This window comes from Nycticebus coucang, chromosome 12, assembly GCF_027406575.1.
Source record: "Nycticebus coucang isolate mNycCou1 chromosome 12, mNycCou1.pri, whole genome shotgun sequence".
NCBI lineage: Eukaryota > Metazoa > Chordata > Mammalia > Primates > Lorisidae > Nycticebus > Nycticebus coucang.
The window spans coordinates 47,781,513-47,800,266 of record NC_069791.1 but is presented as its reverse complement, the minus strand read 5'-3'; the positions used below and the strand labels follow the sequence as shown (position 1 = coordinate 47,800,266).

The window sequence follows — 18,754 nt, the reverse complement described above, 5'->3', positions numbered from 1 at the left end:
TTGTGTGCCAGGCACTGTGTGCAGATCACTGAGAAATTCCCTTTCGCCACATTTTAATGTTCATGTTTGAGCATGCACATTTTAACCCTTAACACATGTTCCTAACAAGTAGCAATTTTAGCTTCCAGAAGGTAAAGGAAGCAATGAGGGGCACTACTAATTTGGACTCAAATCTGACCAAAAAAGGAGGAACTAGTTGGCAAAGTAGAAATGGGAACTTTGTGAAAGCATCATCTTAGTAATTAGGGGAGGGGAATGTCTTTGACCTATCAAATGTGTTTTCTTGACTTAAAGAAGGAAAATTTTTTAAATTTAGTGAAAAAGTCCCTATCACCCCTTGATCTCGAATGCTAAGACACAACTCAGGAGTGTCAGGGCACTCTTGAAAATGGAATTCTGACTTAGCAAGTGCACGTGACCCTTATTGGAATGAGAAGAAAGGCAGGCAACTAACGAAGCTGATGAGGCTGTGCCGGGGATCGTCCCTGAGAAGTCCAATCTTTAAATAATCTATTTAAAATATAAAAGTAACATATGCTTCCTAAAAGAAGTGGAAAATGAAAAGGAGGCCATAAACATCACCTGTAATTCTATTGAATGACAGTTGCTGTTAATATCTTTGTTTTACTACAATATGTTTCCATGCATTGAGATTATTATACACACTGGCTAAGGCGCCAGCCATATACACCTGAGCTGGCAGGTTCAAATCCAGCCCGGGCCTATCAAACAACAATGACAACTACAACCAAAGAATAGTCAGGCATTGTGGTGGGTACCTGTAGTCCCAGCTGCTTGGGAGGCGGAGGCAGGAGAATCGCTTGAGCCCAGGAGTTGGAGGTTGCTGTGAGCTGTGATGCCATGGCACTCTACTCTAGGGAGACAGCTTGAGGCTCTGTCTCAAAAAAAAAAAAAAAATTATTATACACAGATATACACACTTATATGTGCTGTTTTATTTTCAATAAATCCATACTCTGTGAGTATTATGTTACTAACTGCATCATTTTTTATCATAGATGTTAATAATTTACTTAACTATTCACTTATTGATGGTACTAGTTTTTCACTATTAAAAATAACATGCAAGCTAGGTGCAGTGACTCCCAACTATCATCTCAGCAGTTTAGGAAGCCGAGGTGGAAGGTTGACTTGAGGCTAAGAATTTGAGACCAGCCTGAACAAAAGTAAGACTCTGTCTCTATAAATAAACAAACAAACAAAAATTAGCCAGGCATGATGGCAGGTACCTGTCATACCAGTTACTTTGGAGGCTGAGATAGGAGGATCCCTTGAACCCAGGAGTGTAAGGTTGCTGTGAACTATGATAATCCCTTGTAGTCCAACCTGAGTAACAAAGCAAGCCCCTCTTTCAAAAGAAAACAAAAACAGACAAAACCCACCGCAATGAGCATCTTTTTTCATGAAAAATTTTTCTACATACTGAGTTATTTCTTTAAGGTAAAGTCTCAGAAGTTAACATTTACAGGGCTCTTAAAATATCACCAAGTTGTTTGCCAGAAAGAGGATACCAGTTTATCTTCCCGCTGTTTTGTGAAAACCAGTCTAATGAGCTCAAATTTTTGAAAAGATGTAGAGGATGGATGAAAGAACAATTTACTGAAAAGACAACTATAAAGGAGAGTTTCTTAGATCTACAAGGTGAAAACTAAGTGAGCTGAAAACCATGAGAGGCTTAAAAAAACAGTAAGTTGGGGAAGGATGGTCTAAGAATAAGCAAGATGTTGGCTTGCTGATTGGGTGAGATGAGGTAACAAAAATCAACAAATAGCGAAGAGAAAACAAAACTTCTCTCTTCCCTTTCTCTCATAAAGGAGAATGATCATCAGACTGAAAAGGTATTGCAAACACTGACATGTGGGAATTGAAGCCCAAGACGGCCCAATTGATTGTAAAAGTGAATCTGAGTTGTGCAGCACCTGTGGCTCAAAGGAGTAGGGTGCCAGCCCCATATGCCAGAGGTAGCGGATTCAAACCCAGCCCCAGCCAAAAACTGCAAAAAAAAAATGAATCTGAGTTGTTCTAAATAAATTCAAGGCTCTTGGCCCAGACAAAGGATGCTCTAGAGTGAAGAACGCACAGGGATGAAAAGATAAACCAAGGACAGTGACCCTTCAGGGTTGTGGAAAATGGAAGTGGTACTAAAAGAACATGAGCTATTGTTTACCTGATATTAGGAATAGAAAGAGGGGGAAGGTGCATTTAGAGACTAAAACAAGTAACCTGATACAGCTTCCAGGTGAAACTCAGGACATCTTCTCAAACACTTAAGTTACGAGAACATAGGAAAACATTATCACTTCAGAGCCAGCCACCCTGTCCTCATCCTCTTCAATAAGGTCACCATCAGTTTTGTAGTTACTGTGTTTCGGGACATCAGCAAGGCACTTCATTGGATTTCTAATGTTGCTTTTATGGATGAGCGCAGAAAATGTAGTTCAAAAGCCAGAGTATTCAGATGGATTGATAATTGAACAACTCTTCCCCAAAAGAGTCAGTAACTTGATCAGTGTCCATCTAAAAGGAGGTGGCTAGTGTGTCACCAGAGTGTTCCCATTCCATCCTAACTGATCAGGAGCCAGTCGATTTGTGACAGAGCTTATCAAAGCTGCAGATGACGTGAAACCACAGAGTACAGATGACACTTGAAATAGACATAAATCCGGAGAGACTGCAGGAGGTGGAATGATAGTTTAAAATTGCAAATGAAATTTAATATCGATTAACATGCATTCTCACAGTTTGGCTCCAAGTGCTAGCAATATATGTGCTGGGTAGGGCAAGATGATAAAAATGATTATGGTGATAACAAACAATGGTAAAAAAATAATAGCTAATTATTTATTAAATGATTGCTCCGTGCCCGATACTGGTCTTTGTGTTTTATCTCATCGTTTGTATAATTTTATAATATTACTCTGGACTAGCTTTATGTCATCTGAAAGTTTAAAAAGCACAATCATCTATGATTCAGTGGCACTTAATTCATAGGTTTAAAGTTGTCCCCATTTTTCAGTTGAGGCAAGCAAGACACAGAGAGGTTAAGTAACCTGTACAAGATCACACAGCTGGGGCGGCACCTGTGGCTCAAAGGAGTAGGGTGCTGGTGCTTAACCACTGTGAAACTTTTTTCTTTCTTTAATTAAATAGTGGATTTAATTTGATGTTGTGCCAAAACACTCTATAAGTTTAGAGAGGCAGATGGTTAATAATGTGAACTTTACGCCAGACCACCTAGGTTCAAATGTCAGCTCTCCCAAAGGTCAGCTGTGTGTCTTTGGCCAAGTCACTTGACTTCCCTGTACTCTGGGTTTGTCCCCTGTAAATGGGGATGGTGATCATTCCTACCTTACAGGATTGTTGTGGGGATAAATGAGTTAGATATGCAAGCATTTAGAAGGTTCCCAGCACCTGGCAAACACTTGCTTACAAGGAAGTGCTTACTATTTGGAGGCAACGTGAGAAGCGGTGAGGTGTTCCGGGTTGAGACTGCAGAGCCAGACCCTGGAGATCCCACTCCTAGCACCACCACTTCTGTTTATATGTGCTGCCGTTTCCTCACCTGTCAAAGGAGAATAGCAATCAGTGCAGAAATTCGATGTAAGCACTCCATATTGTTAGCTATTGTTATCAGAAGTGCTGGTCCTGTTCTTGGTGCTGTGTTTAGTGAGTGCCACGTCGGCTCTGCGGAGGAGGCAGGCAGGTTGGTGGGGGTCCGCAGGCTGCAGTGGAGGAGTTACACCTGGACCAACTAAGGACATTTAATCTGAAGGCAAGATGACTAAGCTAGGATGTGATAACTGTCCTCACTGTGTCAAGGGTTACAGAATTATCGTGTGTCATTGAATCAAGTTATGAGACAACTGGGGACGTTGGAAGGAAGGGATCTGGGGCAGGTTGATACTGATTCAATTTTCTAACTTTTCCGGGGTTCATTTTCCTAATTGGTAAAATGGGGTGTGGATTGGACCAGACCATCTCTGAGGTGTTTTCCATCTTTCACACTATGTGTTTCTGTCCTCCAACCTGTAGAATCTAGAGCAGATTCCTGTTTATACAGGAAGTTTGGGATAACGGGGGTTTCTGGCAAATGACTGCTGCAGGGGAAGAGCTTGAACAGGGTATTGCTCAGACCAGAAAAGTCACCTGATGGCTCGGAGCTATGTGTCATCATCATGACATCTATTAAACTGAAATGAAAATACCACGGACATCACGGGGCTTTTATGAGAATTAAATGGGTAATACACGTGAAAACATCTAACCAACTCCAAAGCACCATACAGATGCAAGCGAATCTTTATTTATTAGTGCCATGGCTGGGTTACAGCTTTCCTGAGAATTCAAATAATACACTCATAAGCACTCATTCGTCTTCTATGATTCTGAAGAGCCTTCAGGAAGTAACAAAATCACAGGGTCATGGTCATGAGCATGGAGTCACTCTGTTAAAAAAGGTCCCAGCTGTTTCTATCTTTGGTTTTTAAAATTCAAATTAAATAGGATTATATTGACTGTGTCAAATCCTGAAGGGAACAGAGATCACATATTCTCACTCCCTCGTTTTGCAGATGAAGTTACTGAGGCAAAGAGAAACTGACCATCCTGCCCAGAATCGAATGTTAATTTATGGCAGATCTGGGAATAAAATCCAGGCTCCTGACTCCCAACGTGTTTTTCATCATTAGTTTAAACATAACTCAGAACGTCTGAAATGAGGGTAGGAAAGTACTGATAAATGTGGCTGCCCCCTTGGACATGGAATTGAAGAAATATTATTAACGGAAGAACGTTTAAGGCTCTGGGTGTGTCATTGATGGGTATGACACCACAAACTTGACCCACTTGGGGAAAAAGTGCAGTGGAATTCTTAGTAATTTTCTTAATTATAATAGTTCATTTCCTCTGTACAAAATTCTTCTCAAATATTCTCTGAAATTAATTGGCATTAAAAAATTAATGCCTCTTAGTAAAAGGCTCTCAACAGGCTTGTTAAATGCACAGGGAGTAGTATAATATAGGTACAGACCAATGGGCTCTCTTTCCTTTTTTCTTTTTCCTAGTAGTCATTAACATCTATATTCTTTGACTTTGAGTTAAAGTTGAAAGAGACAGGTATAAAACAAGTTATATGCTATCCTGCCTCATCCTGCCCATCTAGCTTCTGTCCCATTCATAGCTGTGAGCCGGATAAGGACTCTGAAGACCAAGCATCAGTGAAGACAGCACTTTATTCTTGAGTGCATTAAAAGCAGAGTCCCACCCACACCTCCTTCCTCCTCCCATTTATAAATCTATTTCTCTGGGGATCTACAGATTTTTTTTACTTTTGCATATTTTTAGTATGTTGGTAACTTTAGAAAGCCTCCAAGATCTGAGTCTTAGCTGGGTAGGAGTCAATCCACTCAGTCTTTTTTGAACTCCTGATAGTTGTTGAAAGCCAATCTCAAATCTGGATGTGGATGGGAAATGCATGGGTGAGCACAATGCGCTAGACAAGAACACAGACTCAGGAACCAGACTGCCCATGCTCTGGGCTCACCTCTTCTTGTTACTAGGGCCATGCCATCTTGGGCAAGTCCTTTACATGCACTGGGCCTCAGTCGCCTCCTCTGAACCCCTTCTCATAAAGTTGTGTGAGCATGCAGTTAAATGAACTAATATTTATCGAGCGCTTAGAACAGCATAGGTGCATAGAAGTGCTTAATGAATGGCTATCAAGTAAATTAAATTGTCCTGATTAGACCAGAGTTGCCTCTAGGTACGAGGCTCTATTCCACTTAGTTGCAGTAACACACTAGGTCTGAGAGCCCTTAGGTTTGAGGGAAAGGAGGTGGTTGTTTTTTTTTTTCCTCCTCAATTAGAATTGCAAAGCACATCCTCCACCACAACCTTTTTATTCTATTGAATTAAAAAGGAAATAGCAGTGGGACTTGACTTTGAACACGAAGTTGAGCAAGCCTCTTTCCAGCTCAGTGAACGTGTCCACCATCTTTCTTTATGCTAACAGGAGAGCAGTGATTCTGATGAATTTGTTGAGTGGCCTGCAGCAGGGAGCTTGCCCTGTCAGGATTACTTTTGTGTAACTGCTAGGATTGCTGCAGCCTTCCCAATAACTCACTGGGTCCCTTTTGTACACAAGCCCAGAGCGTTCACAGGTTCCTCGCAAGGGGGTTTCCACGGGTGGCCCTGGCTGCTTCAGGGGCTGGGCTGTGGGAGAGATTAATGGGAAGTGAAAAGAGAAACTGTTGTTCTGAACCGGCAGAGCTGTTAAAAGTGTGTGACTCTTCTTGTATTTAGGGAAAAGATTACTCATGAGTATTTTCTTCCATAGAATAGAAAGAACCTCAAATTACAACTTGTGTCCCCCACCCCCTTCTCGCCCGCCTCCTTCCACGCCAGTGTATCCTCTGCAGAAACTTCAGCATTTTACTCTCATTTCCCCTCCCAAGCGGGATTCAGTTCTGTATTTGCCTTGGCACCCGCATTTCCAATAAGCCACCCCATACTTTTTCCTGTTTCTGACTGAACCTGTTCTGCGCTCTGGGCACCCTCAGAGGTTAAGCGTGCCTGGACCCTCACGCGTGTCCCCTGATGGTTCACTGTTCTCATTCTTCTCCTGTGAAGGAGAGAGAGGTGACTGTGCTGCTTCTGGTCAAAGGTGACCCGCCGGCAGGGAGAAAGAAGTAAGGTTGAAGGGGTTTACCAGTTCAAAATTGAGATTCTGCTGTGCCAGCCTCGCTGCCACTGCTGCCTCACTGTGACCCCAGAGGTACATTTTCAAGGTCATTGGAAAGGGTTGGGCACCTCCCATAGCCATGGACCGTTTTAAACAGGCAGCGCTATCTGGCCTAGTCAAGAGTCAATAACAAAACCTTTAGTGGCGTGTTCCATTCTACAGAGCATAGGGCAGTAATAGCATCCTACAAATTCTTTTCCTGTTATGCTGCTGTTTTTCTATGTGAAAAAAAATTATCATTAAACTTAAAAACCAAGGAAAACCTTTAAACCTTTCCTTAGAGTGTCTCTAATTATTCCAGTGCCCTATAGTTCTTTTGTTGTGCCCTACAAGATGGACTGGTTTTGAGGGGACGTCCCCCAGGGTAGAGGAAGGCAGCTACCACTCTTCAAAACTGTACTTTGCAAAGGAGTCGCTTGGAGGACAGACCTGACTGTCATGCCCAGAGGCCATACACATTCTCCAGGGTATCTGAGCCATTTTTCCCCCATTCCAGCAAAGAGGAAGAACAACCCATCCAAGAGACCAGAATATCCTTTGTCATGGCATGCCTGATTTAAGGTGAAAGGTGATTCTCTCTAGGACTTCATAAAGTGCTGATAGAACTGGGCACTGTGCTTCAACCCCTGTAATCCTAGCATTCTGGGAGACTGAGGCAGGAGGATCATTGAGCTTAGGAGGTTGTAACCAGTCTGAACAAGAGCAAGACCCTGTCTCTACTAAAATAGAAAATTTAGCTGGGTGTTAGGATGAATGCCTGGAGTCTCAACTACTCAGGAAACAGAGGCAGGTGGATTGCTTGAACCCAGGCGTTTTGAGGTTGCTGTGAGCTAGGCTGATGCTTTGAAATTCTAACCTGGGCAACAGAGCAAGACACTGTCTCTTAAAAGAAAAAAATAAAATAGTGATGGAGTCTCCTTCGCATGTTTGAGTAACTTATATGGAGAGACTAAAGCTCCTCTTAGCTTACACTGATTCCATTGTACTGTTTGAACTGTTGATTCACACCATGTGATTTTAGAGAATGATGCTCTATAGAGCATCCAGCTCCTAACACAGAAGTTCTTACATTTTTGGTCTCAGGATCCGTTTTGATTTTTAAAAATCATCAACGATCCCCAAGAGCTTTTGTTTATGTGAGTTCTATCTATCTATATTTACCATTTATACATTAAAACTGAGAATTTTTAAAAAATTTATTGAAAGATAATAATCCATATATGTAGTAATGCCAACATGTATTCAAAAACATATTTTCTAAAACAAAAAATTAGTGAGAAAAGTAACATTGTTACATATTTTTGCAAGTCTCTTTAATGTTTAGTTGGATGGATTCTCCTGTTTCTTCATTCAGTCTGTTATATCACATGTCATGTAGCCTCTAGAAAATTCTACTGTTTACTCATGAAAGAATGAGAGTGAGAAAGGAAAAAAAAACTCTCATAATGTTGTTATAAAAAGTGTTTTTACTTTATAAATGCCCTGCAAAGGTCCTGGGAACCCTGAGGGGCTCCCAGATTACACTTTGAGAACCACTGTTCTAACCACTTGAATGATACATCAAAGATTTCCTACAGTGGCTCAATAAAGTAGAAATATAGACTCACCATTAGGCACCCAGAAATGCAACCTGAACCACCCTCTCAGCCTCCCTCCAGTCCACTTTGAGTCTAACTCATTGTCTAAGTCCCACTCCAACCAGAAAGTTGTAACATGGGCAAGTAGAAGAAAAAGGCAAAAGCCCTTTTATCCTTACCTTGCCCTTTGATTCCCAGAGGCTGAGCAAATTGCTCTTCCTGGAAGAAGTTTCAGGGAACATTTCATTATTTGGCAGCTCCAGAAGGTCAGGCCGAACGCTGGAACACTGTGACTTCACAAGGCCGCTGGGCTGCCCTCAGAGCAGCTCTGATTCTGAGAGCCCCCCAAAGCACATGGAGATGTGTCCTGGTCCCGAGCCCACCAGACAGCAAACCTAGGATTTGCTTTGTCCCAAACCCAGACAGCTTCTGGGCCTGGGCAACGAAGGACAGGGCCCTGAGACCTACCATCCCTTCAAAAAGATCCTTAAAAGGACCTTCTTCTGATTTTGCCTCTAAATAAAAAATTAACCTGGCAGCACCCTTGAGTACTTGTGAAGCTGGAGTTTTAACCTGGGGCTTAGAGTTGAGAATAAGGGCTCTTGAAACATGGAAACTCAATTTCATTAACTATTCAGAGTTCTTTTCTCTTTATTCCAACTGCCCAACTGACAAGACCTTTTTTCTTTCTTTCTTTCTGTCTTGCTCTCTTTCCAACAGGCTTGCAGCCAATTTACTGGAGCAGGGATGACGTAGCCCAGTGGCTCAAGTGGGCTGAAAATGAGTTTTCTTTAAGGCCAATTGACAGCAACACGTTTGAAATGAATGGCAAAGCTCTCCTGCTGCTGACCAAAGAGGACTTTCGCTATCGATCTCCTCATTCAGGTGAGAGTCTGCACTCTTGACGCATGCTCAGCTTGGAAAATCTGTTAGTCTGTGGTTGGTCTTTGCCACCCCTCACCCTGCCCCCCCCAAAAAAAATCTCCACAGGAGGTCAGTACAAGCAAAGGAAGATGACAGCTTAGTAGAAAGAAGATTCCACTGACAGGAGCCAGTGTGAGGGGAGAAGAGGAAGGATTTCCCGATTAAGGGGAGACTTTTTTAAGTTTAGGAGAAGTAATCCACTTAGGATTTATGCATATTGGGACTTAAGGAATCTAGTTATAACAGCAGAAAATGCCACTCCAGGCCTTTCTCTCTCCCTTGCCCCTGATGCTGAAGACCTAGGCTGTAAGGGAAACCTGAGAGTGAGTGTAGCTTGTGAACTGCTCCCTTAAAAACAGAGACAGGTGAGGAAGGGGCATGGGCATTGCTGAGTTGGAGGGGGCAGAAAGGAACATGGAACTGGACAACTGGAACTGGAGATCGGAGGGCGGCGCCTGTGGCTCAGTTGGAACTGGAGGTCGGGGCTGAAAACTAGGAGGATCCTGGTGCCAAGATAAGTTTAGAAATAACTCCAAGGGCTTTAAGATTCCTTTTGGAGGTACTGACTTATTTATTTTCTCAGGTTGCAGGGGCAGACTTTTTTTGTTTGTTTTTTACTGACTTTTTGAAAGTAATGCACCTCATAGCTTGTAGAAATCCTTAAAAAAAAAAAAAATACCTGTGGAGGTTTCCTCAGGCTTACCTATCTAGGAAAACTTGGCAAATTAAGACCACGTGGGAAGGTCGAATTCAGTAATAAGCATTTGTCCCTGCAGAGTGTGTTACCCACCATGGGAAAGACTTCACATGTGCTTCTGAATTTCATTTGTTAAAGCCTATGGCTATTTGGAAGACAACTATCTGGGAACAGCAGATGCCAACTTTGGTCTCAAGCATAGGCCTCTCGAGGGGTTAGTTAATGGAGTACCGAGAGGCCCTCGACTTTGCTGTCACTTGTCTGGCTGAGCACCTTTTCTCTTGATAAAGGGCAAGGATCCTGCATAAGGTCTTGGCACAGTCTCTATGTTCAACCCTTACTTACCGCTGGAGGCCTGCCAGAAGTTAATAAACCAACCGTCATGAGGAAACGTCCCTCATTACAGGAGCGGAGATAAAGCGATAGCCCAGTATCTCCCCCTGCTTTTCCCAATTGCCACAGACCGTTTAGATGAAGAAATGTTAAAGGGGAAGTTTCCCCCAAAGTAGAGCTGTTACTGCAACTTGAAACAAACTCTGAAAACAAGTAATTTTTTCGTTTTTAGATGGGGGCACAAACATACCCAAAACATTATGTCTCAAATCATCAGTTCTTTCTGTAATCTCACAAAAAAGGACTGTAAAACAACCATATCAATGAACTATCTAAAATAATTCCATTGAATTTATTGCAGAATACTTCCCTTTTCTGCTCCAGTGGAAACTCAGAGGTATTATACTCAAAGAGACAAAGTTATGTGTGTGGAAGGAAAAAACCCGACTCTTTTGTGTTCCAGCGAAACCACTCATGAAAGGCAAACAGAGTCATGGGTTTTGACTTGGCTTGCCTTAGACCTTGGGCAGTTTTTCTCCCACGTCTTTGTAAATTTCCCTTTTATCATATCTCAGGTGCTCCTTGTTTATGGCTGGTTTATTTTTCTCCCCAGTGACCTCTCAACTTTACTTATGAAACTAGGTTTCCTCGCTCACAGCTCTAAACAGAGCTATGTAAAAGCCTGTCAGTAGTTCTTGGCCACTTTGTCAGCCCTCTGCCAGGGTGGGCTCTGTGGAAGACGGTGCCGTTCTCAAGGAGTTGCTGTCCAGATAGATGGAGGCAGGATTGCACGGGCCCCTAAAGGCCAAAGAAGGCTGAAGAATGGAGAGCGCTGAGTAGGGGGAGCCTCGGGAGAGAAGGAAGGGCAGGGCTGAGTAGGCAGAGGGTAGCTGGAACGTGCCAGCCCAATGTGTTTGGGTGATGGTGAGAAAGCCTGAGGAGTGGCAGAGGCAGGAAAGCCAGCTATGGCTGTGGCACCGGAACATTTGCAAGGTGCTGTAGCCCCATGAGGGGGTGATGGGAGAGGTTCATTCCCTGAGTGTTTCCCAAGTAGCTCTGCACCAGAGCGGGAGGTCTCAGGAAGCAGAGGACTTTCCAGTGGGATTGTCAAAGGAAACTCGAGGACGTGGTCGTGGAGCCAGTCTTTGAAAACTTTGAAAGGTAAACAGGGTGGAGATAAGGACGGGTATTAGGAGGAAGTGGAAGAGGAGTTCCGAGATAAGGCCCACGTGACAGCCCCTCTCTGAGACACCACTCCACCCCACTCCTCCCGCCTCCCACACTTGTCTGACTGCCTCCTCGTGGTTCAGGTCGTGTGGACTCTCTTGGAAGGCGTGGATGACCTTTGTCCTTGCATCCCCAATTCCACCCCACCTGCCTGCCTTTCCCAGCTTTCCCCCCTCTGTCTGGGTTAGGTGCGGTTCCTCCCTTCTCCCCTCCACACGCCCTGTGTTGTGCGTGACTGTTTGCTCCTCTGCCTCCTGCACCTAGAATGGAAAGTTCAGGAGGGGCAGGGAGTGTGTCCTATTAAGCTGCCAAGTCCCCGGTGCCTAGCACAGGGCATGGCATCCAGTTGGCACTCTATATATATTGCTTGAATTATGACCTAGTTTGACAATACTAAAGTTAAGAAACTTGGATGTTATTTTACAGGTGAAGGGAAATGAGTGAAAAGTTAGATCAGCAGAGTATGGTTGGAGCCCTTCCTTTGGAACAGACATTTGCTATCAGTACAAAGGTTAGATGCATTGGGTCACTTAAGGCAGGAAAGCTAGTTTGAACGCTGTTGCTACGATCCTAATGGGAAGCACTGAATCCAGAATTGGATCGGTGAGACCAGGATAACAGTACTTCATGCACCAAGTGGCTCCATAAGATGGGTTGCTGTTGTGGAAACAGTGGTAAGAGTTCATTTGGGGGTAAGCAGTGCCAGGACCCACAAGAAGACGTGTCCTGTTCTGCAGCTGGAAATCTGAAACAAGAGCTAGGAGTGCTGGGAATCATAGGGATGAGCATCAACTCCGTGACATAGATATTTATGAGCTGGGCGTACAGGTGAATTTATACTGTAAGTAATTTAACAAAGGGATCAACCAGAAAGCTGTGAACAGAATTTCAAGGCAATACGTGCCAACAAGGACCACAGGAAAACTTATCACAAAACAGAGGAGCACTGTCACAGGGACTGGAAGACAGAACTAGGAAGGAGCTGAAAAGATCTGTCTCAGGATGGGGCCACCAGGCAGGGTGAGGAAGGTAGAATGTAGCGATGGCCATTCTCCTTAGGCAGAGGCAAGGTCTAGGTTGAAAATCTTTTTATTTTCGAGATATAACATTCGCTGCTGTTTCCTCAGACATGGGCTTTCCACTTTCAGAGTTTGGCGTAGTAGATGTCCCAAGGCCTGGGTTCTACAGCCGTCTCTTCACAAATCACATCACTTCACCTACACATATTTACCTTATCCATAAACTGGGGTTTTCACCATGTGGATCCTAAGCTCCCTTTGACTCTTAACAGTTTGGTTCAACTTCAACACTGAAACAGTGGTAAGTTTCTAGTGACCATTATAATCCCCCTCCCTGCAAGCAGCGAATAAACATGTGGCCCTCCTTCTAGCTACATATCTTGTGAAACTTTCGCTTCACCCAATTTTTTCCTATGGCCCTTCTTTGAATCTTTTTTGCTGTGTAGAGAAAATCGGTAGTAGCTTCTCACTAGTCACAGCACTGCTGAAATAAAGCAGACATATCTGGATGCCCCGTCTCTGTGAATGGATGCTTGAATCTTCCACCCAGCCTTATTTTCTGTCTGGCGTCACCCAAAACTGTGCTCTCTGTATGTGGAAATAACATTCCTTAAAAAAACTGATCTCCAATGTGGAAGGGTGATAACTAGACTCAATGAGTTATAAGTAACTGAAATATTAATATGGCTTAAGTTCAAATACTTAATGCCATATTCTGTGATCAACTTCACAAATTACACTTATTTTTTTCCATGTCCAGGATAACAGTCCTCTATTTTCAACCATTAGAATAAAACAAGGGACATTTGTAATATTTATTAAGCAACTATATGGTCTCTGTACAGAAATATTTCAAGTTTGAAGACAAAGGGAGTATTTTTTTTAATAGTCTCCTAATCACAGGATATAGGAAGATGACAAATTTATAACATTTGCAAAGCTAAAGACTAAATGTAAAGGGACCTGAATTTTATAAAACCTCACCTAGACAGAATTAATTTTATCTTGTCCTTGGACTAACAGGCAGTTACCACCTTAAATGGTTTTGAGGGATTTATATTCAGAGAGGTATTTGATCACTTGACTACATCGAGTCCCTGAGAAAACACATTGATAGGAAGGAACAGATAAGTTGGCATTTATATTAACTTACATAGGATTATCTGTTTGCATTCAGGTGGGATAGATTCATGAACCCATTATTTTAGATGAACAAAACAACCCACAAGTTATCATTCGTTTAAACTCATGTTATACTCATTCTCTATCAATACCAAAAAAAGGGAAAGAAACCTATCTTCTAAGTACCTTCGATTCAATTCAGCAAAAATGCACTAAGGATTTGCTGACTAGTTTGGAGATTTTAGTATACTAAAATCTGAAGGTTCTTCGTAGACTAGAGTGTGACTTTCCAAATTATTTCTTTCCTTTATAGCCCATCAGCACCTTTGTCTCTGGATGCTTTGCTTATTTTCTTCAAATACGGTAATATTCCCTTTCAAAGTTAAACTGAAAATACTAGTCTTTATTTACATATAGTTCCTTGGCCCAATTTGCCTATTGATTTCTTTCTTTTTTTTTTTTTTTTTTGTAGAGACAGAGTCTCACTTTATGGCCCTCGGTAGAGTGCCGCGGCCTCACACAGCTCACAGCAACCTCCAGCTCCTGGGCTTAAGCGATTCTCTTGCCTCAGCCTCCCAAGCAGCTGGGACTACAGGCGCCCACCACAACACCCGGCTATTTTTTGGTTGCAGTTTGGCCAGGGCCGGGTTTGAACCCGCCACTCTCGGTATATGGGGCTGGCAGCTTACCAACTGAGCCACAGGTGCTGCCCTGCCTATTGATTTCTATAAAGCAATGGTTGGTGGTTAGCTAGATTCAATGTCAAGTGGCTGTTTGAGAATTAAGTCACACAACTCAAGGAACAAACTACGTAGTGCTTCCTTTAGTAAAGCAACTCTTATTCCATAATATTTATATTCGATCAAGAGCTCATTATTTTATTTATTTTACTTTATCTTCTATGTCTAGCTATCCAAAGGCCCTTGTCCTACTATATCTATTTTATAAATGATGTATTCTTGTCTTAAATATAATACTCAAAGTTTCCTGCAACCTGTCCCCTTTTTCTCAGTGTCTCTTTGTCTAAGACATACATCTTAAGCCAACTTTCAAACATTTGTTCCTAAGTAAAAGGCCAGTGTATTTTTAATGGTTGCAGAAGGTACTTCGTAGTAAAGAAAAAAAGGTTAGTAATTCAATCGACCTACAAAAATGGGTTGATGATGCTTGGTAACTAGGGTCAAACAGAGGCAGAAAACAAAGCAGGCTCGTTCCAGGAACAGGCGTGTAGTGGGCACAAGTGGGATCCGCTAGGCTGTGACAGCCCTGGCGTTATTATTGAATTCATGGTGAAACTTACGGTAACTGAGGCCTTGGCTTCATCCTAAACCCATCATAGAATGAAACAACACAGCAGAGAATCTCCGTGCACATCTAAAAGTGCTCCTCCCATACCAAGAACACTTTTATTTTCTTTTAAATCGGTCTAAAGGAAACTAAAATCTCCGAATAAAAATGAAAGAGCAGAGAGAACTGTTTGCAACATTAATCTACATGCGAGGATATGGACCTAGCAAATCATCACCTGAAAAATGCAAATGTGAATGCTAGGGGGTCTTCTTCAAACCTGCTGAACTAGAGAAGTTCAAAGCTGTGAAACTCCTGGGAAAGGCTCCAGGTAGCCACGCAGATGACACTAAGCCTCAGTCCCTGCCTTCTGACAACGAGTAAGGTATAATAAAAACCGTACAACTCATCTACCCTTTCACCAATAATTCCATTCCTAAGAAAATGTCCTCAGGAAATCATCCAATTGTGGGAAAACAATTAAAAAGATGCCCTTAGCAATTCCAATAGTAAAAACTGGAAATTCCCCAACCACCCGCAATGTGGGACAAGCTGAACAAACTCAGGGAAGGTGAAGATCGTGGACTACACCACAGCTTTACTGCCATTAATTCACTCACTCATTCATTATTTCTTCAGTAAGTTTTGCAGGGCCTTGCAGGTCACCTTCAGGATTGTATGTTATTTTAAAGATGAAGCCATCGAGGGTTTCAAGGAGAGGTTTGGCATGACGAGGTACAGAGGACAGTGGAGGTGGACATCCATTTGGCTGGAGTCTAGAAGCAGTGGTGGCGACTTAAGCTAAAGTGAGGCCAACTGAGGGATGGGGTGACTCCACGTTGAGAAGGAAGAGTCCACAGGTCTTGGATGTTAGATGAGAGAGAAGGAAGGGGAGTTAAGGATCACTCCCGGGTTTCTGACGTGATCAGCTGAGCATTCACTGAACTAGGGAACACTGTCTGGTTTGCAAAGACTTTTGTGTTAGATACATTACACATGTGGTGCCTATAGGAGCTCCAGGAGGAAGGACTAGGAACTGAGTGTGGTTCTGGAGTCCAGAGGAAATGCCCGGATGGAGTAGGTTTAGCATAGGAAAGCCCATTGAAGTCATGGGAGTAGATGAGGTTGTCCCAGAAGCAAGGCTAGAGAGAGGCCTGGGGAACCTTAATACAGAAAGAGGGAGAGCAGAGAGGAGGGAAAAAAATCTGGACAGGTGGAAGGAAAATCAGGACAGGCGTGAATCTCTGAAGCCAGAATGTTCGCGGAGAGGAGAGGTCCTAATCACCTCGGTGGATTTTACCAAGAGGTCAGCAGTTCCGCAGGTGTTTGACCGCAGGGAGGTGACCTTGGCAGATGGAGAAGGGTGGGAGTGGGAACCAAATGGAAGGTGGGGGAGTGGAGACCACAGAGTCGAACAGCTCCCTGGGGAAGTTTGTCTGTGATGGGAGGAGAGAAACAAGAGCGGCACCTGGAGAGGAAAACGAGAGTGAGGAGGGGCTGTGTGTGTGGGAGGGGCAGGAAACACTTGACACTGGTTACGTGCTAAGGGGAAGAAACCCAAGGAAGGAGGTTGGCGATGCAACTGTGAATGGGGTTTGTGGGACTGGCAGAGGGAGAACTGAGAACTGGAAACGTCTGTACAAAATGACATCAGCTGGGGGGAAAAATATTTCATATGCATCAATGTGACTATAAAACATAAGCATGTGCTTTAAATGCAAAGTCTTGAAACAGTTTTTTGCCAGATTTTTTTTTCTGTTAATAATTATCATAATCATAAGAGATACCACCATCCACGGAGCTAGTGCTTGATGCACATAATCTCATTTCATCCTTACAACTGTCCTGCCAAGTCTGTGGCCTTATTGTCATTTTCTACACAAGAATACTGACCTAAGGGCAGCACCTGTGGCTCAAGGAGTAGGGCGCCAGCCTCATATGCCGGAGGTGGCAGGTTCAAACCTGGTCCCGGCCAAAAAAAAGAATACTGAACTAAGGCAACATGGTTTGCCTCAGGGAATGCAGCTGACAAGTCGAAGAACCAGGATTCAAATTTGGGACTGCTTTGCTTCAGAGCCCAAGTTCTTTCCTCTAAATTTAAGTAACTTAAGTAAATTTAAAGCCTCCCACCAAACAACATCTGTATATTTTTGGTGTTCAGAGACCAGGTAAGATTAACAAGTCAACTTGCAACAATATTGTTGTTCACTCTCTCAATTACTCATTTGAAACAAATTGCAATAAGATAATAGAAGTTAGGATTCTCAAAGTATGTGCCTGGATTTTAACATCAAGATCACCAGTGCATAGTTGTATATGTGTTTGTTTCTGTACATGTAGCAGGGATAGGTTTTATGAAGTTTACAGTCTGGGGCATACAAATATTTCTGGGATTTCTCCCAGGGATCTGTGCATGTCTGGGACCCTAACCCTCATTAGCTTCGTGGCAAATCTGCCTCTGCAAATAGATGTTCATGTATGCACATGAACTGTGTGCATGTGTGAAGATACAGGGAGCAACCAACAAAAGCTGTGGTCCCTTGACCAATAGGCCTTGGGCCCATTGCTTAGTACAAAAGAAGCACTAGTTAGTGCTAGTCACTATGTTTATTTTCTTGGATTAGAGATTTGCAAGAATCAAATAGGCTAAGAATTATTTGAAAAGTACCCTTCAAAATTAAGCCAATGGTCATCAGCTAAGTTAGATACACAATGCTATGACTCATGCTTTTTATTTTTGGCAGGCAAATACAACTTATTTGCAAATACCTTCTTTATTCTAGAGATCCTTTTGCTAATATTACTTTTTACATGTGGCCCCATGCATATATGAAGATGAGAAAAGAACAAATGGACAGCAGATGGGGAGGATGGGAGGGCGTCTTCATTTATGTGGAAGCCTGTTGCAGACATTCGTGGTATGTGTTGCTCCAGAAGGCAGGACTAAGAACCAAGGTATACGGATTGCAGGGGAAGCCAGATTGCAACTCAACAGAGAAACTTTCCATCAACTAAGAGCTGTCCAAAAATGGTTTGTCCTGTGGCCATCACTGCACGTGCTCAGTCAAAGCCACTTCTTGGCATGGAAGGGGAGGCAGGGGACTCTGTCTAAGAAACCTCTAGAATCCGCTCTAGGTCTGAGATGCTGTGGGACAGGCGCTGTTACTATTGATCACACACTAACAGCACATGCACAGGAAGTTGGGTCTCTGCCCCGCCCCCCGTAGGGGTGTGTTTGTGCAGAACCAGCCACATTCTCCAATCGAGTCCCTGGTTGCTAAGGAAACAAAAAGCTTTGAATGGACTGGTTCAGCTAGGGCCACACTAGGGGCTTAGAATTAAGTTTTTTCCTAGCCTAAGACCTCAGGTCTGTGTTCTCATCAGTTAGCCATCCCTTGTGGGTGGCACTTAACTTCTGCTGTTGTACTGAATCTCCTAACAGGCTCAGGTAAGAAACTGGCAGCGTCCATGGGACTAACCCTTCCCCAGCTTTCTCCTACATATTTGGAAAGAAACCTCTGCCTGTTCCAAAGGCCAGCTTCAGGACGAGAGGCTGAGAAGGCCTGGAAACATGTGGAGTGGGGCACTCATCTGCCCCACTGTAGGTTTAGGCCTCAAATAGGGACAAGGTGTCCAGAGAGCCCAAGAATGGGTGAGTGGCCTCAGTCGGCCTTCTGTACCCTTTCTGACAGGGCAACATCAGATGACCATGACTGACACACTCCTGCCCCACTCTCCACGTGACGCCTCCTTACAGGTCTGCACAACTGTCTGTCCTAAACCATTTTAATAATGTCAGTAGTAACAA

General features: G+C 43.2%; 1 protein-coding gene across 5 annotated transcripts in view; it reads left to right on the top strand.

The window, feature by feature from the left end:
• ETV6 (ETS variant transcription factor 6) overlaps positions 1 to 18,754 on the top strand; it is a 247,878-nt gene that overhangs the window by 179,047 nt on the left and 50,077 nt on the right. For all 5 annotated transcript variants that reach the window (XM_053555453.1, XM_053555449.1, XM_053555454.1 and 2 more), the window contains one exon: positions 9,058 to 9,222. In XM_053555453.1, the coding sequence (XP_053411428.1) occupies positions 9,058 to 9,222 (165 nt within the window). The remainder of the gene's footprint in view (positions 1 to 9,057; positions 9,223 to 18,754) is intronic.